This window comes from Lontra canadensis, unplaced genomic scaffold, assembly GCF_010015895.1.
Source record: "Lontra canadensis isolate GAN:19392208 unplaced genomic scaffold, GSC_riverotter_1.0 scaffold124, whole genome shotgun sequence".
In the NCBI taxonomy this organism is placed as follows: domain Eukaryota; kingdom Metazoa; phylum Chordata; class Mammalia; order Carnivora; family Mustelidae; genus Lontra; species Lontra canadensis.
The window spans coordinates 3,784,063-3,802,348 of record NW_022631118.1 but is presented as its reverse complement, the minus strand read 5'-3'; the positions used below and the strand labels follow the sequence as shown (position 1 = coordinate 3,802,348).

General features: G+C 41.3%; 1 protein-coding gene and 1 pseudogene across 5 annotated transcripts in view; one reads left to right on the top strand and one right to left on the bottom strand.

The window, feature by feature from the left end:
- IFT122 (intraflagellar transport 122) overlaps nt 1-18,286 on the bottom strand; it is a 70,555-nt gene that overhangs the window by 38,839 nt on the left and 13,430 nt on the right. For 3 of the 5 annotated variants that reach the window (XR_004380758.1, XM_032841548.1, XM_032841549.1), the window contains exons 4-12: nt 18,007-18,085; nt 16,032-16,108; nt 13,859-13,925; nt 12,763-12,909; nt 11,340-11,516; nt 9,322-9,397; nt 2,343-2,534; nt 2,049-2,187; nt 607-809 (exon numbers count right to left, since the gene is read on the bottom strand). Coding sequence is in view for 4 of the 5 variants with exons in the window: in XM_032841548.1 (XP_032697439.1) it covers nt 607-809; nt 2,049-2,187; nt 2,343-2,534; nt 9,322-9,397; nt 11,340-11,516; nt 12,763-12,909; nt 13,859-13,925; nt 16,032-16,108; nt 18,007-18,085 (1,157 nt within the window). In the remaining variant the exon portion in view is untranslated. The remainder of the gene's footprint in view (nt 1-606; nt 810-2,048; nt 2,188-2,342; nt 2,535-9,321; nt 9,398-11,339; nt 11,517-12,762; nt 12,910-13,858; nt 13,926-16,031; nt 16,109-18,006; nt 18,086-18,286) is intronic. The other 2 variants (XM_032841550.1, XM_032841551.1) reach the window with 1 other exon arrangement.
- On the top strand, nt 6,435-6,535 carry LOC116857518 (annotated as a pseudogene).

Sequence of the window (18,286 nt, the reverse complement as noted above, 5' to 3'; positions counted from 1 at the left end):
ATTTTAATTGTATTTTACATATAGTGATTTCTAAAGGATTTCTTCCACTTTATCACTTTCAATAGTCCTACTTTTATGAAACTAAATCAACCTCTACTTTCAAGAAAGATGCCAGGCTGGCCTTCCCTCAAAGTATTTCCAAACTTCTCTTGACATTGCCCTTGACATTTTGTAGGAAGCGCTAAGTTGAGAAATTTTTTTCTGTGAAAAAAAATCTTTCAGAAAGTAAAACTTCCTTTACTATTTTTGAGTTATATTTTTTGTTGTTTAACAAGAAAGATATAAATTTTTACGTGTGTATGTTCACAAAAAAAAAATGACCTTCATTTCCATCAATTTATGCTTTAAGTCATTCAAACATGTATAATTATAGGATAATAAAGTACCTTGCATTACCAAAAGTTATTCTCCAGGTATGGTCCATGACCTTCTAGTAGAGTCTAACTCCTCTAGATGTCAATACAATTAAAGCAATGAATAGCTACTGAATTTGATGGAAAGAGACTTGTTTCTTGGTGCTCAATTTTTAAACCCATGATTTGGGTAACCTACTCTTGGAGGAAACATGAAGAGGATTAAGCCCGACCCCTCCAACCTGCTGCCTACCTGGCAGAGGATGATATGATCAGCACACACTACCAGGAGGTTGCATTCAAACTTCTTGACGATCTTCTCCTTCACCCGGTAATGCATATCTGATGAGTCGTCTGAATACAACTCATAGATGAGGATTTTCTCCGGCAGTTGGATAGCTAATCGATTTTTGTAGATGGCAATCTTCTTGACAAGCTCTTTGCATTTAATCCGAACTGTCAAAGGAAAAAAATCCAGCTCCAGCAAGAGATTATTAAGTAAGGTAGAAGGCAGAAAAATTAAAAGCTATCATTTACTTAATGTTACTGGCAATTAAAGGAGACACTCTCATCAAAAAATCTTTGCAGAGTGTCTAATACGTACAATCAGCTCTACTAAACATTGGGATCCAAAATCATATACAATCTTTGTGGCCCAAAGCTTAAAACTGAGTATGGAAAGTAAAATTTTTAATGCTACCCTCACTTGCTGAATTTAAGTATAAACTCCTCTGCCAGCATTAATATATTGCCCCTGATGATCAGAAGTCCATCTGGATGACCACCCATGCCTCTAGCTACTCCCCACCCACCACCCTTGACAATATGGAACTGCATGTAGTTTCTGGTATATATCAGGCTCTCACACTCTAACTGCAGACCAGATGGAGGAAATGTCCCCAGAAGAGAAGCTGGGGAGCTGCCCAAGTGGCTATACCTTCACAAGCACAATTGGAATCTTCAACCAGAGGTGCTCCCAGATGAGAACAACAGGATGCCAGCTGAATCTCTAAGACAACCCTCAATGTGTATCCCTACACACAGGCACTGGGCAGGAGGCTGTGGCTGGTACATCTGTGTATAATTACTCTTGAAATAAGTGGATACTTAGCCCATTGAACCAGCATGGCAACTTAAGTGGATAGTGGATGAAACTGAGGTTCAGACTGACTGTGCTAGGCCTAGAACTTGAATCTCCTGACTAAACTTGGGTTACCGTCCCTGCTTACCCCTGGGGTAGGGACCCATCAGGAGGCAAGTGGAGATGAAGATGAAGATGAAGTCGAGAAAGAAGCCCTCCAGTATATCCATACCAGAGAGGATATAGGTCCACAGAGACCCATGCAGCTCAGCCACCCTGGCTCTGAAATGCCATACATTATCCTCCCTTAGTCGGAGGGTCCATGTTCCCCTTAGAATTAGCTGCTGCAAAATTATGTGAGCCTTTGCCTCCCCCTACCTTTTTTTTGAAGAGAGGATTTCTTGCTCTCCTTAGATTCTCAAAGACATCTATATTCTCCCCCTACCCTCCAAAAAATAAAAAAATTTTAAAAAAAGCAAACACCAGTGGTCCAACGAGTTTCTGAAAGATGAGGAGGACCATTCCCTCTCATTTCACTTGCCCTATCAGTAGCCCTCTCAACCTACCCCTCCTCCCAAAGGTTGGAGGGCAGAGGGGCCATACCTGCCTTTTACCTTTCTGCTCTGTGATCAGGTGCTGCACGATGACATCAGTCATGCTATCCCTGTAAGCATACCGGTCCTTGTAGAGCCCATGGACAGTACTGAAAATAAGCTGGTAGAAGGAAATGGTGCCATCTTGGCAGCCTACCACCTGCAGGGAAAGAGAGCTGTTAATTCCTAGCTCTCTGTGGAGAGTCTACCCTCCCAGTTGCCAGGAAAAAATGTCAATCATCTGACTGGCTACACATGCCTGATGTCTGTGCCTGCTCAGACAATGGCCCAACAGAATGAACTTCCCCTCCTTACCACATAGTTGGAGTCAGGTTTCACTTTACACGTCCACACCCAGGAGTTCTGCTCCCCAACAGTCCCAAGCCGCACTCCATCCTTGGTGAAAAGGGATACTTGCTTGTCTGACCCTCCCAGCAAAATGTACTCCCCTTTAGTAAAGTAGCTCAGGCAGCAGGGGTCAAAGTTCAGTGACCGATCCTTCCCAATCTGAGAAAAGAAAACACACACCAAGGGAAAAAACACTCCTGAATCCATAGTATTCACAACACAATTTAGGGCTTTTCCTACCAACTTTAATGAGGGGAGTCAAGACAAGGGCAAGCTAGCCATTACTCCCTGTGGGATTCCATCATGAACACAAGCTAGTCTCCTCTGGAGCACCCTACTCCATCCCTCCACATAGTTGAATCCTCCACTGCTGGGGTCACCAGCATCTCCCCCAGTCCTACTAGCTGCTCCAGGTATATGTCTTAGCTCCTCAACCAACCCAGACACAGAGATTGGGCTTTCTCCCATACGCCTTGCTTCACACACAGCCCTTGCAAGGGTTCCATTGGTTCCCCTCAGCTTCTTTCTTCTTCCTTTTTTTTTAAAAGTATTTCATAAAGCCAAATATATCTAATGTTAAAAACTGTCCTCTAATCTGAAACAACAACCTTTCTACTTCTCTTTAGATATAATTCACATATCATACAATTCACCCATTTAAAGTATATAATTAATTGTGCAAACATCATCACTAATTCAGAACTAATTCTATCACCCCCAAAAGAAACCTTGTACCGATTAGCTGTAGATCCCAATTCTCCTCTCTTTTCCTCCCCCTGGCAACCACTAATATACTTTCTCTGTCTATAGATTTGCCTACTTTGGAGATTTCACATAAATGGGACCACACAATTTGTGGCCTTTTGGGACCAATTCATCCATATTGTAGCGTATATCAGTACTTCACTCCTCTTCATTGCTGAATAATATTCTATTACATGGATATACCACATTTTGTTATCCATTCATCAATTAATAGCCATGCCTACTTTTTTGACTATTATCAATAATGCCACTATGGATATATGTGTACAAGTTTTTATGTGGACATATATTCATCTCTCTTGGATATATATATATCTGGGAGTGGAATCACTAGATCTACAGTAACTTTATGTATAACCTTTTTAGGAACTGCCATATTTTTTCAAAGTGACTGTACCATTTTATATTTGTACCAGTAGTATATGAGGGTTCCAATTTCTCCATCCAAGTGGGATGATTTTGATTTGCATTGCCCTGGTACCTAATAATGTTGAGGATCTTTTTATGTAGTTACTGGCCACATGTATGTCTTGTTTGGAGAAATGTCTATTCAGATCTTTTCTCCAATTTTTAATTGGTTGTCTTTTTATTATTGAGTTGTAAGAGTTCTTTATATATTCCAGATACATGGCCCTTATCAGATACATGATTTGCAAAAATTTCTCTGTGAGTCGTCTTTTCAGTTTTGGTATTCTTCCCTTAGTTGTGAGGGTCAAGGTCAAACTCCTGAGCTCAGCTCCCAAGAGCCTTTTCTCACTCAAAATGAACATCTTGTATTTGCCAAGCAGACCATGCTCTTTTAGGCCTCCATATCCTCACAAGTGCTATTCTCTATACGACCCAAGCCCCGGCCAGGAGTGTCCTCACTCTCTCTCTCTCTACCAGGTGTCAACTCCTACAGAAAACATTCCCCAATCTGTCCCACCCAAGGCCTGATTTAGTGCCCCTTCCTCTGTGCTCCCATTGCCCTGTGCTCACCTCCCCCACAGTACTTCTCTCACTGCTTTGATAAATAATAGGGTTAATTTGATGTACCCCCACTCCTCTTACCACCCATTAAAGTCCAAGCTCCTTATTGTCACTGGAGTTTTTTGCTACCCCTAAGGGAACTTTTTGTGAATAAAAAGATTATTTATAATTGCCATTATTAAACTATTAGTTTAGAAAGAAATAATTCTAAAAACCTTGTTTCTCAATAAGTTTTTAAGTTCAATTTATAAATATTTTCCTATTTATTAGTATAACAAAAGTAAACAACTAATTGAAAGGGGACCTTGATGATCATTTACTGAATTAAATTTTGAATAGACTTTAAAATCCCTTAGTGTTGGGGCGCCTGGGTTGCACAGTTGATTAAGCATCAGAATCTCGGTTTCGGCTCAGGCTTGATTTCAGGGTCACTGGGCTCCACACTCAGCCTGGAGTCTGCTTGGGTTTCCCTTTCCCTCCCTCTGACCCTACCCACCCACCCCATGCTTGTTCACTCTCTCTTGAAAATAAGGAAATAAATCTTAAAAAAAAAAAGAAAAGAAAAGAAAAGAAAATTTCTTAGTGTCATTAACAACTTAGTTGATTCCTTAAACTAATTTAAACTGCAATTATTCATTTTATATATTCAATTTTCCTTTATAAGAATTTCAAATGCCTGGGGCATCCGGGTGGCTCAGTAGGTTAAGTGTCTGCCTTAGGCTCAGGACATGATCTTGGGGTCCTGAGATCAAGTTCCACATCAGGCTCCCTGCTCAGTAGGGAGCCTGCTTCTCCCTCTGCCTCTCCCTTCCTCCTGCTTGTGTATGAGCACTCCCTCTCTCTTAAATAAATACATAAAATAAAATAAAATAAAATAAAATAAAATAAAATAAAATAATTTCAAATGCCTAACAGTCAAACTGCCCCTATTTCTGATATAATGATAGTAAATCTAGTAAGAAAACTAAAAAAATATTTTTAAAAGATTTTATTTATTTATTTGTCAGAAAGAGAGAGAGCATAAGCAGGGGAAGTGGCAGGCAGAGGGAGAAACAGGCTCCTTGCTAAGCAAAGAGCCTGATGTGGGGACTCGATCCCAGGACCCTGGGATCATGATCTGAACCAAAGGCAGATGCTTAAGTGACTGAGCCATCCAGGTGCCCTAAAAAAATCTTTTTAAAAAGATTTTATTTATTGGGGCACCTGGGTGGCTCAGTGGATTAAGCCTTTGTCTTCAGTTCAGGTCATGGTCTCAGGGTCCTGGGATCAAGCCCTGCATCGGGCTCTCTGCTCAGCAGGGAGCCTGCTTCCCCCTCTTTCTCTGCCTGCCTCTCTGCTACTTGTGATCTCTCTCTCTCAAATAAATAAGTAAAATCTTTAAAAAAGAGAGAGATTTTATTTTTGCAAGAGAGAAGGAGAGCAGGAGCAGGGGTGGAGGGCAGAGTTGGGCAGAGGAAGAAGCAGACTCCTCAGCAAGTAGGGAGCCCAATGCAGGACTCAATCCTAGGACCCTGGGATCATGACCTGGGCCAAAGGCAGACACTTAACTGAGAAACCCAGGTGCCTGAAAGTTAAAAAAAAAAAAAAATCTTATGAGTCATGAGATGGAAGGCTTGCAGCTTCTGGTAATGGATCACTAGTTCCCATTGGGCTAACTCTCCTGCAGGTAACAACTATAAACTCTGGACCAACTATAAATTAAAACCACCTGAAGGCACTAAAGAGCAATCAGAAGCAGACAAAAACTGAAGACACATGGACATTTGGAAGAAAAGACTGCATCAAGTGAGTTTCTCACTTTTTTAATGGCTTTTTGCCTAAAGGCAGGTCCTATCAGCACCCTGCCAGATGAGCACAGGATTTGGAGTGGCTATAACAGCTTGAAAATGAGGGGAATCCCAGAAAGAGACAGATGAGAGAGGGAGGGAGAGCCAAAATTCCGCACATACACTACTGAATATCTGAACTCTTTGAACTACACACATGTGGGGCAGATGCCAGGCAGCCTAGCAAGGCTAAAGAACTCAATAGAGACTTCAGGGCTGCTTACACTGGAAAGATGGGACTTTGAATGTTGAATCCAGCAAAGTTAACTATTTGTTTTTTAAAAAAACCAACTATAGGGATGCCAAGGTGGATCAGTCGGTTAAGCAACTGCCTTCAGCTCAGGTCACTGTCTTGGGGTCCTGGGATCAAGCCCCGCAACAGGCTCTCTGCTTAGGGATGAGTCTGTTTCTCCCTCATCCTCTGTGATCTCTCTTGCTCTCACTCTCTCTCAAATAAATAAAATCTTTAAAAAATTAATTAATTAAAACCCCAACTACAGTGCTCCTTCAGCAGCACAAATACTAAAACTGGAACACTGTAGAGAAGATTAGCATGGCCCCGGTGCAAGGATAACAAACCCGTAAGCGTTCCATATTAAAACAAAACAAAACTACACAATAATCCTCAGAGGAACATGACAGAAATGAATCCCTATGATGCATCATTTACAATGTTTAGGATATAACCCAAAATTCCAAAAAGCAAAAATGTGAACCATATTCAAGAGAAAAGATAATTAGTATAAATTAACCCCAAGGTAACTCAGATACGAAGTAGCAGATGAAAATTTTAAAATAGCTATTACAACTATGGTCAAGGATATAAAGGAAAATATTCCTATAATGAGTGGACAAATAGGAAAAAAGAACCAAATGGAAATCTAGAACTGAAAAATGCAGTAAGTGAAACAAAAATTCACTGGATGGGTTTAACAGAAATATTATAGATGACAGAAGAGTCAATGAAGTTGAAGATTGAGCAACAGATCAGAGCAGGGTGTTAAAAGATTTAAGAAATGAATAGGGCCTCAATTATCTGAAGAACAATATCAAGAGGTCTAACATGTAACTGGAGACCCAGAAGGAAAAGGAGAGAATGAAGATGAAGAAATAACAAAAAATTATTCCACATTTGGTGAAAGAATAAAGACATTTAAGTATATAGATTCAAGAAGATCAGTAAATACCCTCACCCCACCCCACACCAGAAAATATAATGAATCTTTTTAACATTCCAATATTACTTAGGTACTTGACTAAAAATTTCTTACACCTTTCAATTTAAAATCAGTTGTATAAAATTGATTACTCAATTATAACTCTTAAATGGTCATCACAAGACAGATCTGATAGATATTCTAATATGGATTTCTAGCACCAGTCTGCCTGGGTTACAAACCAGACTTGGCCATTACTACCCTGTATGGCTTTGGCTGGTTATTGAACCTCCCTATACCTCAATTTTCTAATATGTAAAGTGGTAATAATACATACATACTTCACAGAGTTGTTACAAAGATTAAAAGTTAACCTTGTAAAGAGTTTATACAATGCCTAAAATTCAATAAATGTTAGCTATTATAATCATTAATCCAGATACCCTTAAACATTACAAACACTTAAAAATGCCAAAAATACACAAAGTATACCTAACACAAAAGTATAGGCTTGATTTACTTCATCATCCTATATTTAATTCTAAATCTTCCCAGATTTCAAAGATACCTAAGGAAACAATTTTACTGTCCCTAGCCAACTGGGTTATCTCAGCGGAACGAGGTTGCTTACCATTCAAAAAACTCTGAGCCACAGGATGAACTCTAGTGCTACATAGATGCAAGATATTGCCCATGGCTGTGACCACCAAGTCAGGTTCTTTATAGCAACAAGACCCTATTCCTTCCCTGTGTAGTGTGGTTATTTGTTCCCAAGAACTTCCAATACCCATGACCAGGGCCTCATACACAATAGATATGCCAGTAAATATTTGTTGAATAATGATATACACACATATTAAGTGAATGAACAGACAGGACACGGCTAGATGCAAGATAATTAAAAATGAGGGTTTGGGGAAATTGGCCAAGGCAAACTCAGAAGACACTTCACTATCTACCTTTATCTTTTCTCTACTCAGCTACCAAAAAAAAAAAAAACCCCACACCAAAAACAACAACAAAAAAAACTAATGGCAAGATGAGGAAGAAAAGAAATGGCCTCAAAGCTGTAGCAGTTAGGGCTACACCTAACTGAAACCCCTCCTTTCTAGCAGGACATGTTTTGAGGAGTAAGGATACTGTTAAACAAAGGCTCCATTGAACAGGCTGTATTTCTCACCTGCTTGGCTGTGGTACCTAAGCCACCATGTACCACCTTCACTCTAATCCTTGGTGTCTCCAGCCTAATAGGTTTTTCTACCACCAGGTTCTATTTTAATCCAGCCCTCCACAGAAACAAGGAATTCTTCTGAAACAAGAATCTGATTGAGTCACTCCCTACCTAAATTGATGGCTCCTAAATACTTATATGAAGTTCAGACTCCTAATTCACATGACTCAGGTCCTTTAGACTCATATCCCCATCTTCCTTTCTAGTTCCATCTTTATCCACAATTCTTGGGATCCAGTCACTCTGAACAACCCTCTGTTCCCTGAGTTGACATATATCTTCATTCTTCCCTGCCTTTGCAGATGCTATTTCCTCTGCCTGAAACACTAGTCCCAATGTCCTCTGCTTAGCAAATACCTGTTTATCTTGCTCAAAGTTCACCTCTACAAAATCTCCCATTTCCATCAAGCAACGATGTTATCTTTTGTGTCCCTGTAACAGCCTATCTATACATCTCTCTAAGATACCATGTACCATGCTGCACTGGGAATAGGGGCTATCAACTGTGCCCCTACCAGCCTTAACGCAGAGGCATAAACAGCTCTGTCAGTAGCTCCTAGCACAGGTAAAGTGCTGGTCTAAGTGGGTGCTCGTTAATGTTTGTAGAATGCATAAAGCAAATAAAGGAAGATAGATATATAACTAAGACCAAGGCTTTGAATCAAAACAATCTGCGTTTCAATCTCAGGTGCCACCCATTTATTAGCAGTGTAGCACCTTAGGCATAATCTTTATTTCACTGCTCTGAGTCTTGCCTACTCATTTCTACAAAGTTGATAACCAATTGTACCTACTTCACAGGGTTTTGTGATAATTAAAGGAGATAAAATATGTAAAACCCTAAGCACAGTACCAGGTATTAAAGTAAATGCTCAAAAAACAGGAGCTAACAATAATAAAGTATAATTACTAATAATATAATCTTTGAAAGTAAAAAGAGCATATAATAGGCATGACCAAAACCGTATTTCCCACTGGGTTTGTATAGTGCTACATACCTGTTTCCCACTTAGTTGGTAGAAGGAGAGTTTCTGTCCCCAGTCAGCTATAGCCAGGATGTCATTGTGTTCCTCTCTAATCAACAGAAGACAAAGAGGTTATGTGGGGCCATGACCCACTGATAACTGTAGCCCTAAGGGTTTAACAAACAATAGGAAAAAGTGCTGGCCAGACTGTCAGATTGCCAAATGTTATACAGCAATACTGAGGCCAAAAGTTGTAATGTGGGCCAACCCATCAGTCCACTGGGACGAGGCAAGGTGAATCTCCTGGGACCCATTATTTCATTGAATACCCTACTATGTGACTCTGCCACAGTGAAGAGGTTAAACCCCTCATTTCAAGTCTTCCTGAGAGTAGTGCTAAGAAAGAGCAAGGTGATAGAGCCAAAAGTGCTTTTTACTCATGTACTATAAAATGTGGGGAGACAGTGAAGAAACAAGTCTAATTGCAGTGGAAAGGCATGGGCTGTCTGATTTTTTAATGGACAAAGGGGAAGCTGGCTTGCTCTTCCTGAAGAAGGAAAATTAACATGTAAAGCTATGTTCGCTCACAGTTGGGGTTCTCGAACAAGTGAAATGGTTTCTGACTGGATCTAATAAAATATAGTGGGCTCTCTGAAGACCAACAATTGTCTTTGAAACTGAGTATCTATCACTATTAGTGCCTTGGGACTAGGGCTGTAGGACCAGCACACAGGAGAAATCTCTTCAGCTAAGGCTGGAGATGAAGCTACTTGGGAATCTAGTTCAAGAAAGAGATATTCCCAGCTCTTGAGAGCTGGTCTTACTCTACCTAATGTTGCCTCCTCTCTGTTTATTAATTCAAGCTTTTCAAGCCCAGGGCCTGCGGTCATCTGGAAGCACCATTAAATATGCAGGCAAGGAATGGTGCAGCCTCATCTGCAAAACCCAGCCATCATATTGGCAAATATAGGCACTAATTCACAACTAAGGAAAAAGGACAAAGAGGGAGAGGGATCTTAACAGGAAAAGACCTGTAGGGGAACTCTGTATGAAATCATACACTGAGGTCCAAACACAATCTAGGAACCCAGCCCATGGTGAGCCTTCTTATGGAAGCCATATCATGAGCTGGATTGGTGGTTTTCGATCTCCCTTTTCCCTTTTCTCTTTTTTATTCCTGGCAGTGGGACTCTTCACCAAAACAAAAACTCATGTCAAGCAATAAAAGGGGCTGTTCTGGTTGAAGCAGAGATAGGGATCTGAAGCCCACCCTTTCCTCTTTTCCTTGTCCTCCACCTCCACTTATTTCTTCTAAGGAACCCCGGTACCATAAAGCAGTTTGGAAAGTCCCAAACTAGATCATTTTTGCCCAGTCAGAACATCCTGGCTCCCCCAGGTCTCCCCACTCCAGGCTGCCAATGTTTTCCTATAAGGAAAACCTATAAGGTAAACTCAGCTGAAAAGAAGAAAGAACGCCTAGACAGCCAGGAATTGGGTGTGAGGATTGTGGGTAAGGCAAGGGCTTCCTCTTTGATATATGTCCTATCGAATGCAAGGTAAGGTACAGGGGAATAGGCCAGGAAAAGTGTCCAGTAATAGAGGAAGTGTTCAATGAACTATGGTGTTTCTACACAGCATATCCTATGCAGGTATTAAAAATCTGTTTTTAAAAGGACCACTAATGTTACCAGAAAGAGTTCACTTTATGATGGTCAAATAGAAGAAAAGAAGGTTAGATATGACTTAATCATATGGACACACTAAAAAACCGAGGGAAAATACACTAAAATATTAACAATGGTTCCCCCACAGGATAGGGATTTATAGAAAAGTTGTTCTCCTTTAGATTTTTCAGTAGTTCTTAAGTTTCCCAAAGAATAATTTTGTAACACAAGTTATAAGGGTGTGTTTCCCCATGTTGGAGGACCTTTCACCAACAATTCCCCCAACCCAACTTAGAATGGAGCTTCAGAACAGTGTCTGGCCTGGCAGGTCTTCACTGGGGCCTGGACCCCTCCTAAGAGGGGTCTCATTCTTCAGGACACACTCACGAGTTGTCGTCCCTGGGACTGTCGTCCTCTTCCTCTGGCTCTTCCTCCTCTGCCTCACTACCCTGACTACTGTACACTGCTGACTTCAGAGTGGAAGGGATTTCCTGAAAATATCTGTTGACATTGACTTCCTCGGCATCCTCGCTTTCTCTGTTCATCCAGAAACTCTCCCATCGGCTGTAGACAGTAAGTGGTTGTTCACAATCACATTGCCTAGAACTGCACTAAAGCTATAATTTCAAAACCTGTCAAGGAGTCCCTGAACCCTGCCCGGAAGAGGACAGCAACCAGGTATACTAGGCATCCTGCTTCTCATGAATTAAAAATAGTACCCTGAAGCCACAAAGTCATCTGTGGCCACAAAATCAAACAGCAGGAACTCTGGGGTAGGCTAATGGCCTTTGAAGGCATTATACATGCATGGTGCAGCTCTGGGCTGGACACAATTATTCAGGAAGAAGCATAATAATCTGGTATAAAGGCAATGGAATCAAACAACCTTCTAAATCAAGTAGGTACCACCTGTAAAATGACATTGGGCTGGTAAACAATTAAGTCCTTTACCTTCAGAAGATTCTTTGAGGGATACTGGGAATTTAATATTAGAGGATTATACAAAGAACACCTAAAGCTATTAGTCTACCTTTAAAGTTACCTAGGCAGAAGAAGGAAAATGTGTATAAGGTTTGAGAATGTAGATGCCAATCGTTTGTGGAGCTACAAGCTTTGGGGGCATTTCTAGACTTAATTTTTATTTTTTTGGCAAGGGGCAGCAAAAAAAGGCTCATGAAATAGCTATTTATTATTCAGTGGGCACATGTTCTGCCCAGATTTGGAGGGAAGAAATTAAAAGGGGAAAAGACCAAAATGAAGCCAGAGCAAAGAGGTGAGTTATTAATTCATAAAGAAATGGGCTTTCTGGGGCGCCTGGGTTGCTCAGTGGGTTAAGCCTCTCCCTTCAACTCAGGTCATGATTTCAGGGTCCTGGGATCAGACCCCACATTGGGCTCTCTGCTCGGCGGCAAGCCTGCTTCCCCCTCTCTCTCTGCCTGCCTCTCCTCCTACTTGTAATCTCTCTCTCTGTCAAATAAATGAATAAAACCTTAAAAAAAAAAAAAGAAAAAAGAAATGGGCTTTCTGTAGCATGCATGCACACAAACATACACACATATATACACACACGTCAGGCTGGCCTACATAATTCATCTGCTTTGCTAAAATCTCTGGGATTCATTCCAAAACTCAAAATGGGCTCTTAAAAAATTCCATTCAAGTGGAATGGCTTCCAAAACAGATTGGTCAAATGGAGTGAGAAGGTTTTGAATGGATGGAGACCTTAGGAAGAAATAAGGAACTCAGCCTGTGGAGAAAGCCCTTTTTCTTAATAGTATTTGTTCTAGAAGGAGAAAAGCTATAAGATCACCTTGAAGGGTTCCAACAGATGGACCATATGGGGGAGAGAGAGCCCCCTGGCCGCTCGATCTTCACTTTCTCCTCGCCATTTTTATTCCGTATGCTGATGATCCCATTGAACATCCCGAGAGCTAGGTACTGACCATCATTTGTCCAGCTGTTCATACAACCAACGAAGGGCATGGGAAGATGGAAAGGAATACAAAGAAGATAAAATGAGGATGATGCCTTGGTTGAAATACAGTCTGAGGATGCAGCAACAACAGGGCTCATCCTGGTCCTGATGTAAAAATCAGGGGACCAAACTTCAAATCCCATTTATTTTTAGAATCAACAGTGAGGTGTGAAGGCAATAGCACCATTTTCTGAGCTCCCACAGCTTTCTGCACTTACCTCCAATGACAGCTCTTAGCTTGTGCCCCCATCACTGGGCCAGCCGCCATTCCCCACTCACCATTTCAACCTCCTCCCCCTTCAAGAACGCCTAAAAACAGAATCTATATCTTGGTGTATGCCTAGCCTCTCAAATAGATAGGCAGGTGCTTAACAGATGATGAATGAGAGAAAAGCTACCCTCAGAAGCTGCACAGCCAGAATAGCTATCATTTATAATCTCTACTGTATGTCAGGCACTGTGCTGCTTATTTTATACTCCTTAGTTTGTGTGCATTTCACAGCAGCCCTATCAAGTCAGTTATCCCCATTTGTCAAATGAAGAACCTCCTAAGGTCACAGAGCCTGTTAGTGACTAAATCTGGACTCAAATCCAGGTCTAGTATCAAAGCCTGTGCTTTCTCTAGCATAGGTGCTACCTGGACATGAGGACAGCTGTGCACCTCCAAAAAACCTCCACTGAGCACAGCTTCTGGATGAGGAGGCTTGTTGCTAGAAAACTGCAGGAAGGCAAGTTGCTGTTCTCTTTTGCTTGATGACCAAAGGCACAGGTCCTTCCCATCAAGAAGACCACGAAAGAAAAGAGAAAATACAGAGGCCCAAACCACCTAGGTCACACAAGACCTTTTCCACTGTGTAAATGAACTGGAGTTTGAGAGTCTGTTTGGGAGAAGGGAATGTGAAACCTACCTTCAGAGCTGCCTTTAACTCACCTGCAGCAGGTGATCTTGCTACTGGATTTGTGCTTGGAGACAGACTTCTGTTCAGGAGACCACAAACCTTCAACATAAAATAATTTAAAGAAGAGAGATTGGATGGAGCATTACTCAGCAATAAAAAAGGAACAAGCTATTGATACACCTCCAGGGCTTTACGTTAAGTGAAAAAATCCAATCTTATAAAGTACTGCATGATTCCATTTTATAACATTCTCAACATGGCAAAATTCTATAAAGACTGAGACCAGCTTAATGGTTACCAGGTGCCAGTTAGGGAAGAATAGGAGGAGGATGACAACAAAGGAATGTCTTTGTGGCAATGGTAATCTAACCAGGTGATGAAAGGACAGAACTATATATACACATTGTGCCAGGCCCCATTTCCTGGTAGACTTCTCCCTACTATCTTTGAAACTGACAGAGAATCTATAATTATTTCAAAAAAAAAAAAAAAAAAAGGAGGGTATATTGGTGAATTTCTAGCCAACTTTTCAGAGCTTTAACTCAAAGAAATGGCAACTTCACAGTTCGTAACTATTATACTGCCACCAGCATACAACTTAGCATTTGAAGTAATGAACAATGCTTCCTGAAAATCAGTTTCCTCTTCCAGGCCTCACCCACAGCACATGATCCTGCTTGTCCAAGGCACACTGGCCACTTTTGGCTGGCTCCCTCCTGCTAGTGGCTCACTGCTCTGCAACAGGTATATGTCTAGGCAACATGAGCAAATTCCTCTCTTTGCCTGAGCCATGAAATATGATCAAGAAGGTAAATCTAGGGCAATAATGTATTTACGTAGCATACTGCAACATCAAGCAAGCTATTTGTTTCTCCCTCCCCCTGGTCCAGAATGCCTCCCCCAAATATTTCAACCTGTGCATATCTTATCTGTGCTCCACCGAGCCTGTCTGGAGCCTCCAGCAGAGGAAACCTCTCCCTTCTGTGTCTCCCATAGCACTGTTTGCCAGATCATACTCTAGATGAAATCCCATGGCCTAGGTCCAAGCCCTGGTACCACCACTTATCGGCTGGGCAACCTCAAGTGAGTCACCAAACCACTCTAAGCTCCAGTTCTTTTTTATCAGTGGTGTGAAAATGAAAATAATACCTGACCTCATGGGTGATCATAGAGCTCAAATAGGAATTCATTTTAACTCTCAGCACAGTGCCTAGTACACCTCAAACATTCAACAAATATTATTATTATTATTACTTGATGTTACATTTTTACAAATTCTACTTCCCCACCTGCCCCAAACCGCAAGCTCTTTGAAGACAGGGATTCTATTTTGTCTTTTTAATCATAAAAGTAAGCATACAGACCAGTGCCTTACATGGAGAAAATGCTAAAATTTTTAATGAATGACAGTCCCTTTCCCATTTACACAAGGTGATTTCCATTATATTCTCTCTTTTGAACCTCAGAACTCCATCAATGAGATAGACAGGGTAGGAATGTGTTCATCTGAGATAGGAACAGTGAAACACTGAGAGGGATTACATGGGTCTCTCATTCCTCAATAATGCCTGTTCTGTTGTACTCAGCAAGGAAAGAACAGATGAGCTGAAAACCAGAATTGACCTTAAACAGAGATAACCTACATGCCTCTGCTCCTTCCCTCCCTGCCTCAATGGACATTTCACTGGCCTCTCCTCTGTGCCAGCACCATTGCCAATGCCATAAACGGGGCCACAGTGAGCTCCTCCGGGCATCCAGCCCCTCAGGAAGGACAGCTATAGCCACGGAACAAGTAACGGTGGCTACACAAGAAGCACAGTTGAAACAGTTTCCCACACACATGGATGATGGATGTTTGGGAACACAGAGGTGCAGGGATAATGACCTACTCATGCCAGATGAGACAGGAAGGCTTCCCAGAGGTGGCAACACCAAGTTATGCCTGTGCTCTCCAACCCTTCTTACCATCTCCCTCCCTGGGGCCCTTCCTGCTGTCGCCCAGTTGCTTACCAGACTTTGTTACCATTTACTCTTTTGGTTTCCACACAATTTAAAGAATAACTGTTAGCCTCCCCTTAGCCATCGAGGGGAGGGAAGTAGCATTAACTCTCTTAGGATTAAACAACCACATTGTGGATGGGTTTCAGGATTTTTTGCCCAGATTTTCAGTAATTCCAGGACAAGACACTAGGAATCAGAACTTACCAAAGTCACTGGAGGAACAAGACGCCAGTTGGTGGGTAACAGGGTTGTAGGAGACACACTGGATAGAATCATTGTGTCTAAGAAGTAAACAACTATAGATTATTATGCAGCAAACCACAAATGTTTCAGTGGCTACAACTGAAGATTTTATGATAAGCCCACAGTCTCTCTGACTACACACCACAAGCTCTTATGCAAGTGACCAACAAAAAGCACAAAGATGAATTCTCCTGCCGTGGATTGCTCTTCACCCACCATTTCATCTCTTAGACCTTACCCACAAAACTGGCCTAGTCTAAATACTACCTCCTCCAAGACCAGCATGGTAGCTTCCTCCGATCTGTGAACTGATAAGATAATGAAGTAAAGCACATAGCCTAGCACCAGGTGCATAGGTGATGGCTGTTATTTATTGCTTTGTGGAGGCCTGGAAATACAGGATGGAGGTGCAATGAAGATATTATAGGTCAAGATCTGGGAACGTGGCAAATCCTGAGACAGCAATGAAAGATGTGCGAGTCATGTACACACATGGCATCTCAGCCTCTGTTTTATTACTTCACTTCTGGGTAACACTTCACTTATAACCTCATTCATCATTCATTCATTTATTCACTCATTCAAAGCTGTTGATCTGTATACCCACATTCATAACAGCAAGCAAAATAGCCAAGAATTGGTGGAAGCAACTCAATGTCCATCAAGGATGGATAAGTGGAAAAACATGTGCTACATACATACACTAGAATATAACTCAGCCATAAAAAGAAAGGGAATTCTGGGGTGCCTGGGTGGCTCAGTTGGCTAAGTGGCTAACTCTTTATTTTGGCTCAGGTCATGATCTTGGGGTCCTGGGATTGAGCCCCGCATTGGGCTCCATGCTCAGCAGGGTGTCTATTTGAGGTTCTTTCCCTCTGACCTCTCCCCCACTCTCTCTCTAAAATAAATAAACAAATCTTAAAAAAAAAAAAAAGGAAGGAAGGGAATGCAGACACATGCTATAAAATGGATAAACCTAGAAGACATTATGCTAAGTGAAATAAATTAGTCATGAAAGGACAAATACTGCAAGATTCCACTTATATAAGATGCCCAGAGAAATCAAATTCATAGAGACAGAAAGTAAAATAGTGACTGCCAGGGGCCAAGGACCCAGGGAATAGTTGTCATTGAATGGGTATGGAATTTTAGTTTTGTAAGACGAAAAGAGCTATGGAGGTTTTATACAACAATATGAATGTACTTAACACTACTGAACTGTATACTTAAAAGATGGTTAAGATGATAAATTTGTTATATGTGTTTTACCACAATTAAAAAGAAAAAAAATCATTTTCTAAGTACCAGTTATGGGCCAGGCATTGTACTAGGCACCAGGAACACAGGGTGAGCAAAAACAAATGCAATGTTTGCTTTCATGGAGTTTATAGGCTGATGGGAGATATCGCAATCACCAGAAAAACTGTAAAACTACAACTGGGAGAAACGCCAGGAAGAAGACCTGACTGAGTCTAGAGGACCAGGAAGAGCTTCCCAGAAGAAGCAACATCTGAACCTGAAATCTGCAGAGCAAGTAGGGGTTAACTTGGAGAAGGAACAGGGAAGAACATGAGCAGAGCCCTTACAGAGAGGAAGCTTGGAGCACAGTGACCCTGGGTTTCTGGCTGTTGAAACTGGGTGGATGCGAGGCCAATCCCCAAAATGGGGACATTAAAAGGGGACTGGTTTGGGTGGGGTGGAATCTATGGTGTCAGATTAACTCAACTGAGCTATATGAAAACACCTAGCTCAATGTTGGCCAGGCTAGACATGCTCAAGAAATTTTCATTCATGTATTCATTACCCAACTTTCCTATACCCACCATATTCCTTCAAGTTCAATTGCAGAGAAAAAAGTTCTTCCTAAAGGGGCTTTTGCTGGAGTAGCTCAGTATGAGTCAAACCAACAATACTGTACATCTAAATGGTTACTTACGTGTACTTCAGAATGCCTTCCAATTTTGAGGTCCAGATAATAACGCTTTTGTCAGCTGATCCAGAAGCAAAGCGTTTGCCTAAAAGTATTTTAAAAAGAAAACTGTCACATTTATTTTAAACCAGAATTTCCCAAGGAGTATTTCTTAGAAAACTAGCTCTTTGAGGTAACTAATAAGTGTCAGCTGTTTCTCTACTTCTTTTTCTTATTAGTACTGGATGGCAGTCAGGAAGTTTGGATTCAAATTTTGCTTTGTCCGGCACTGAGTAAACAATGATGT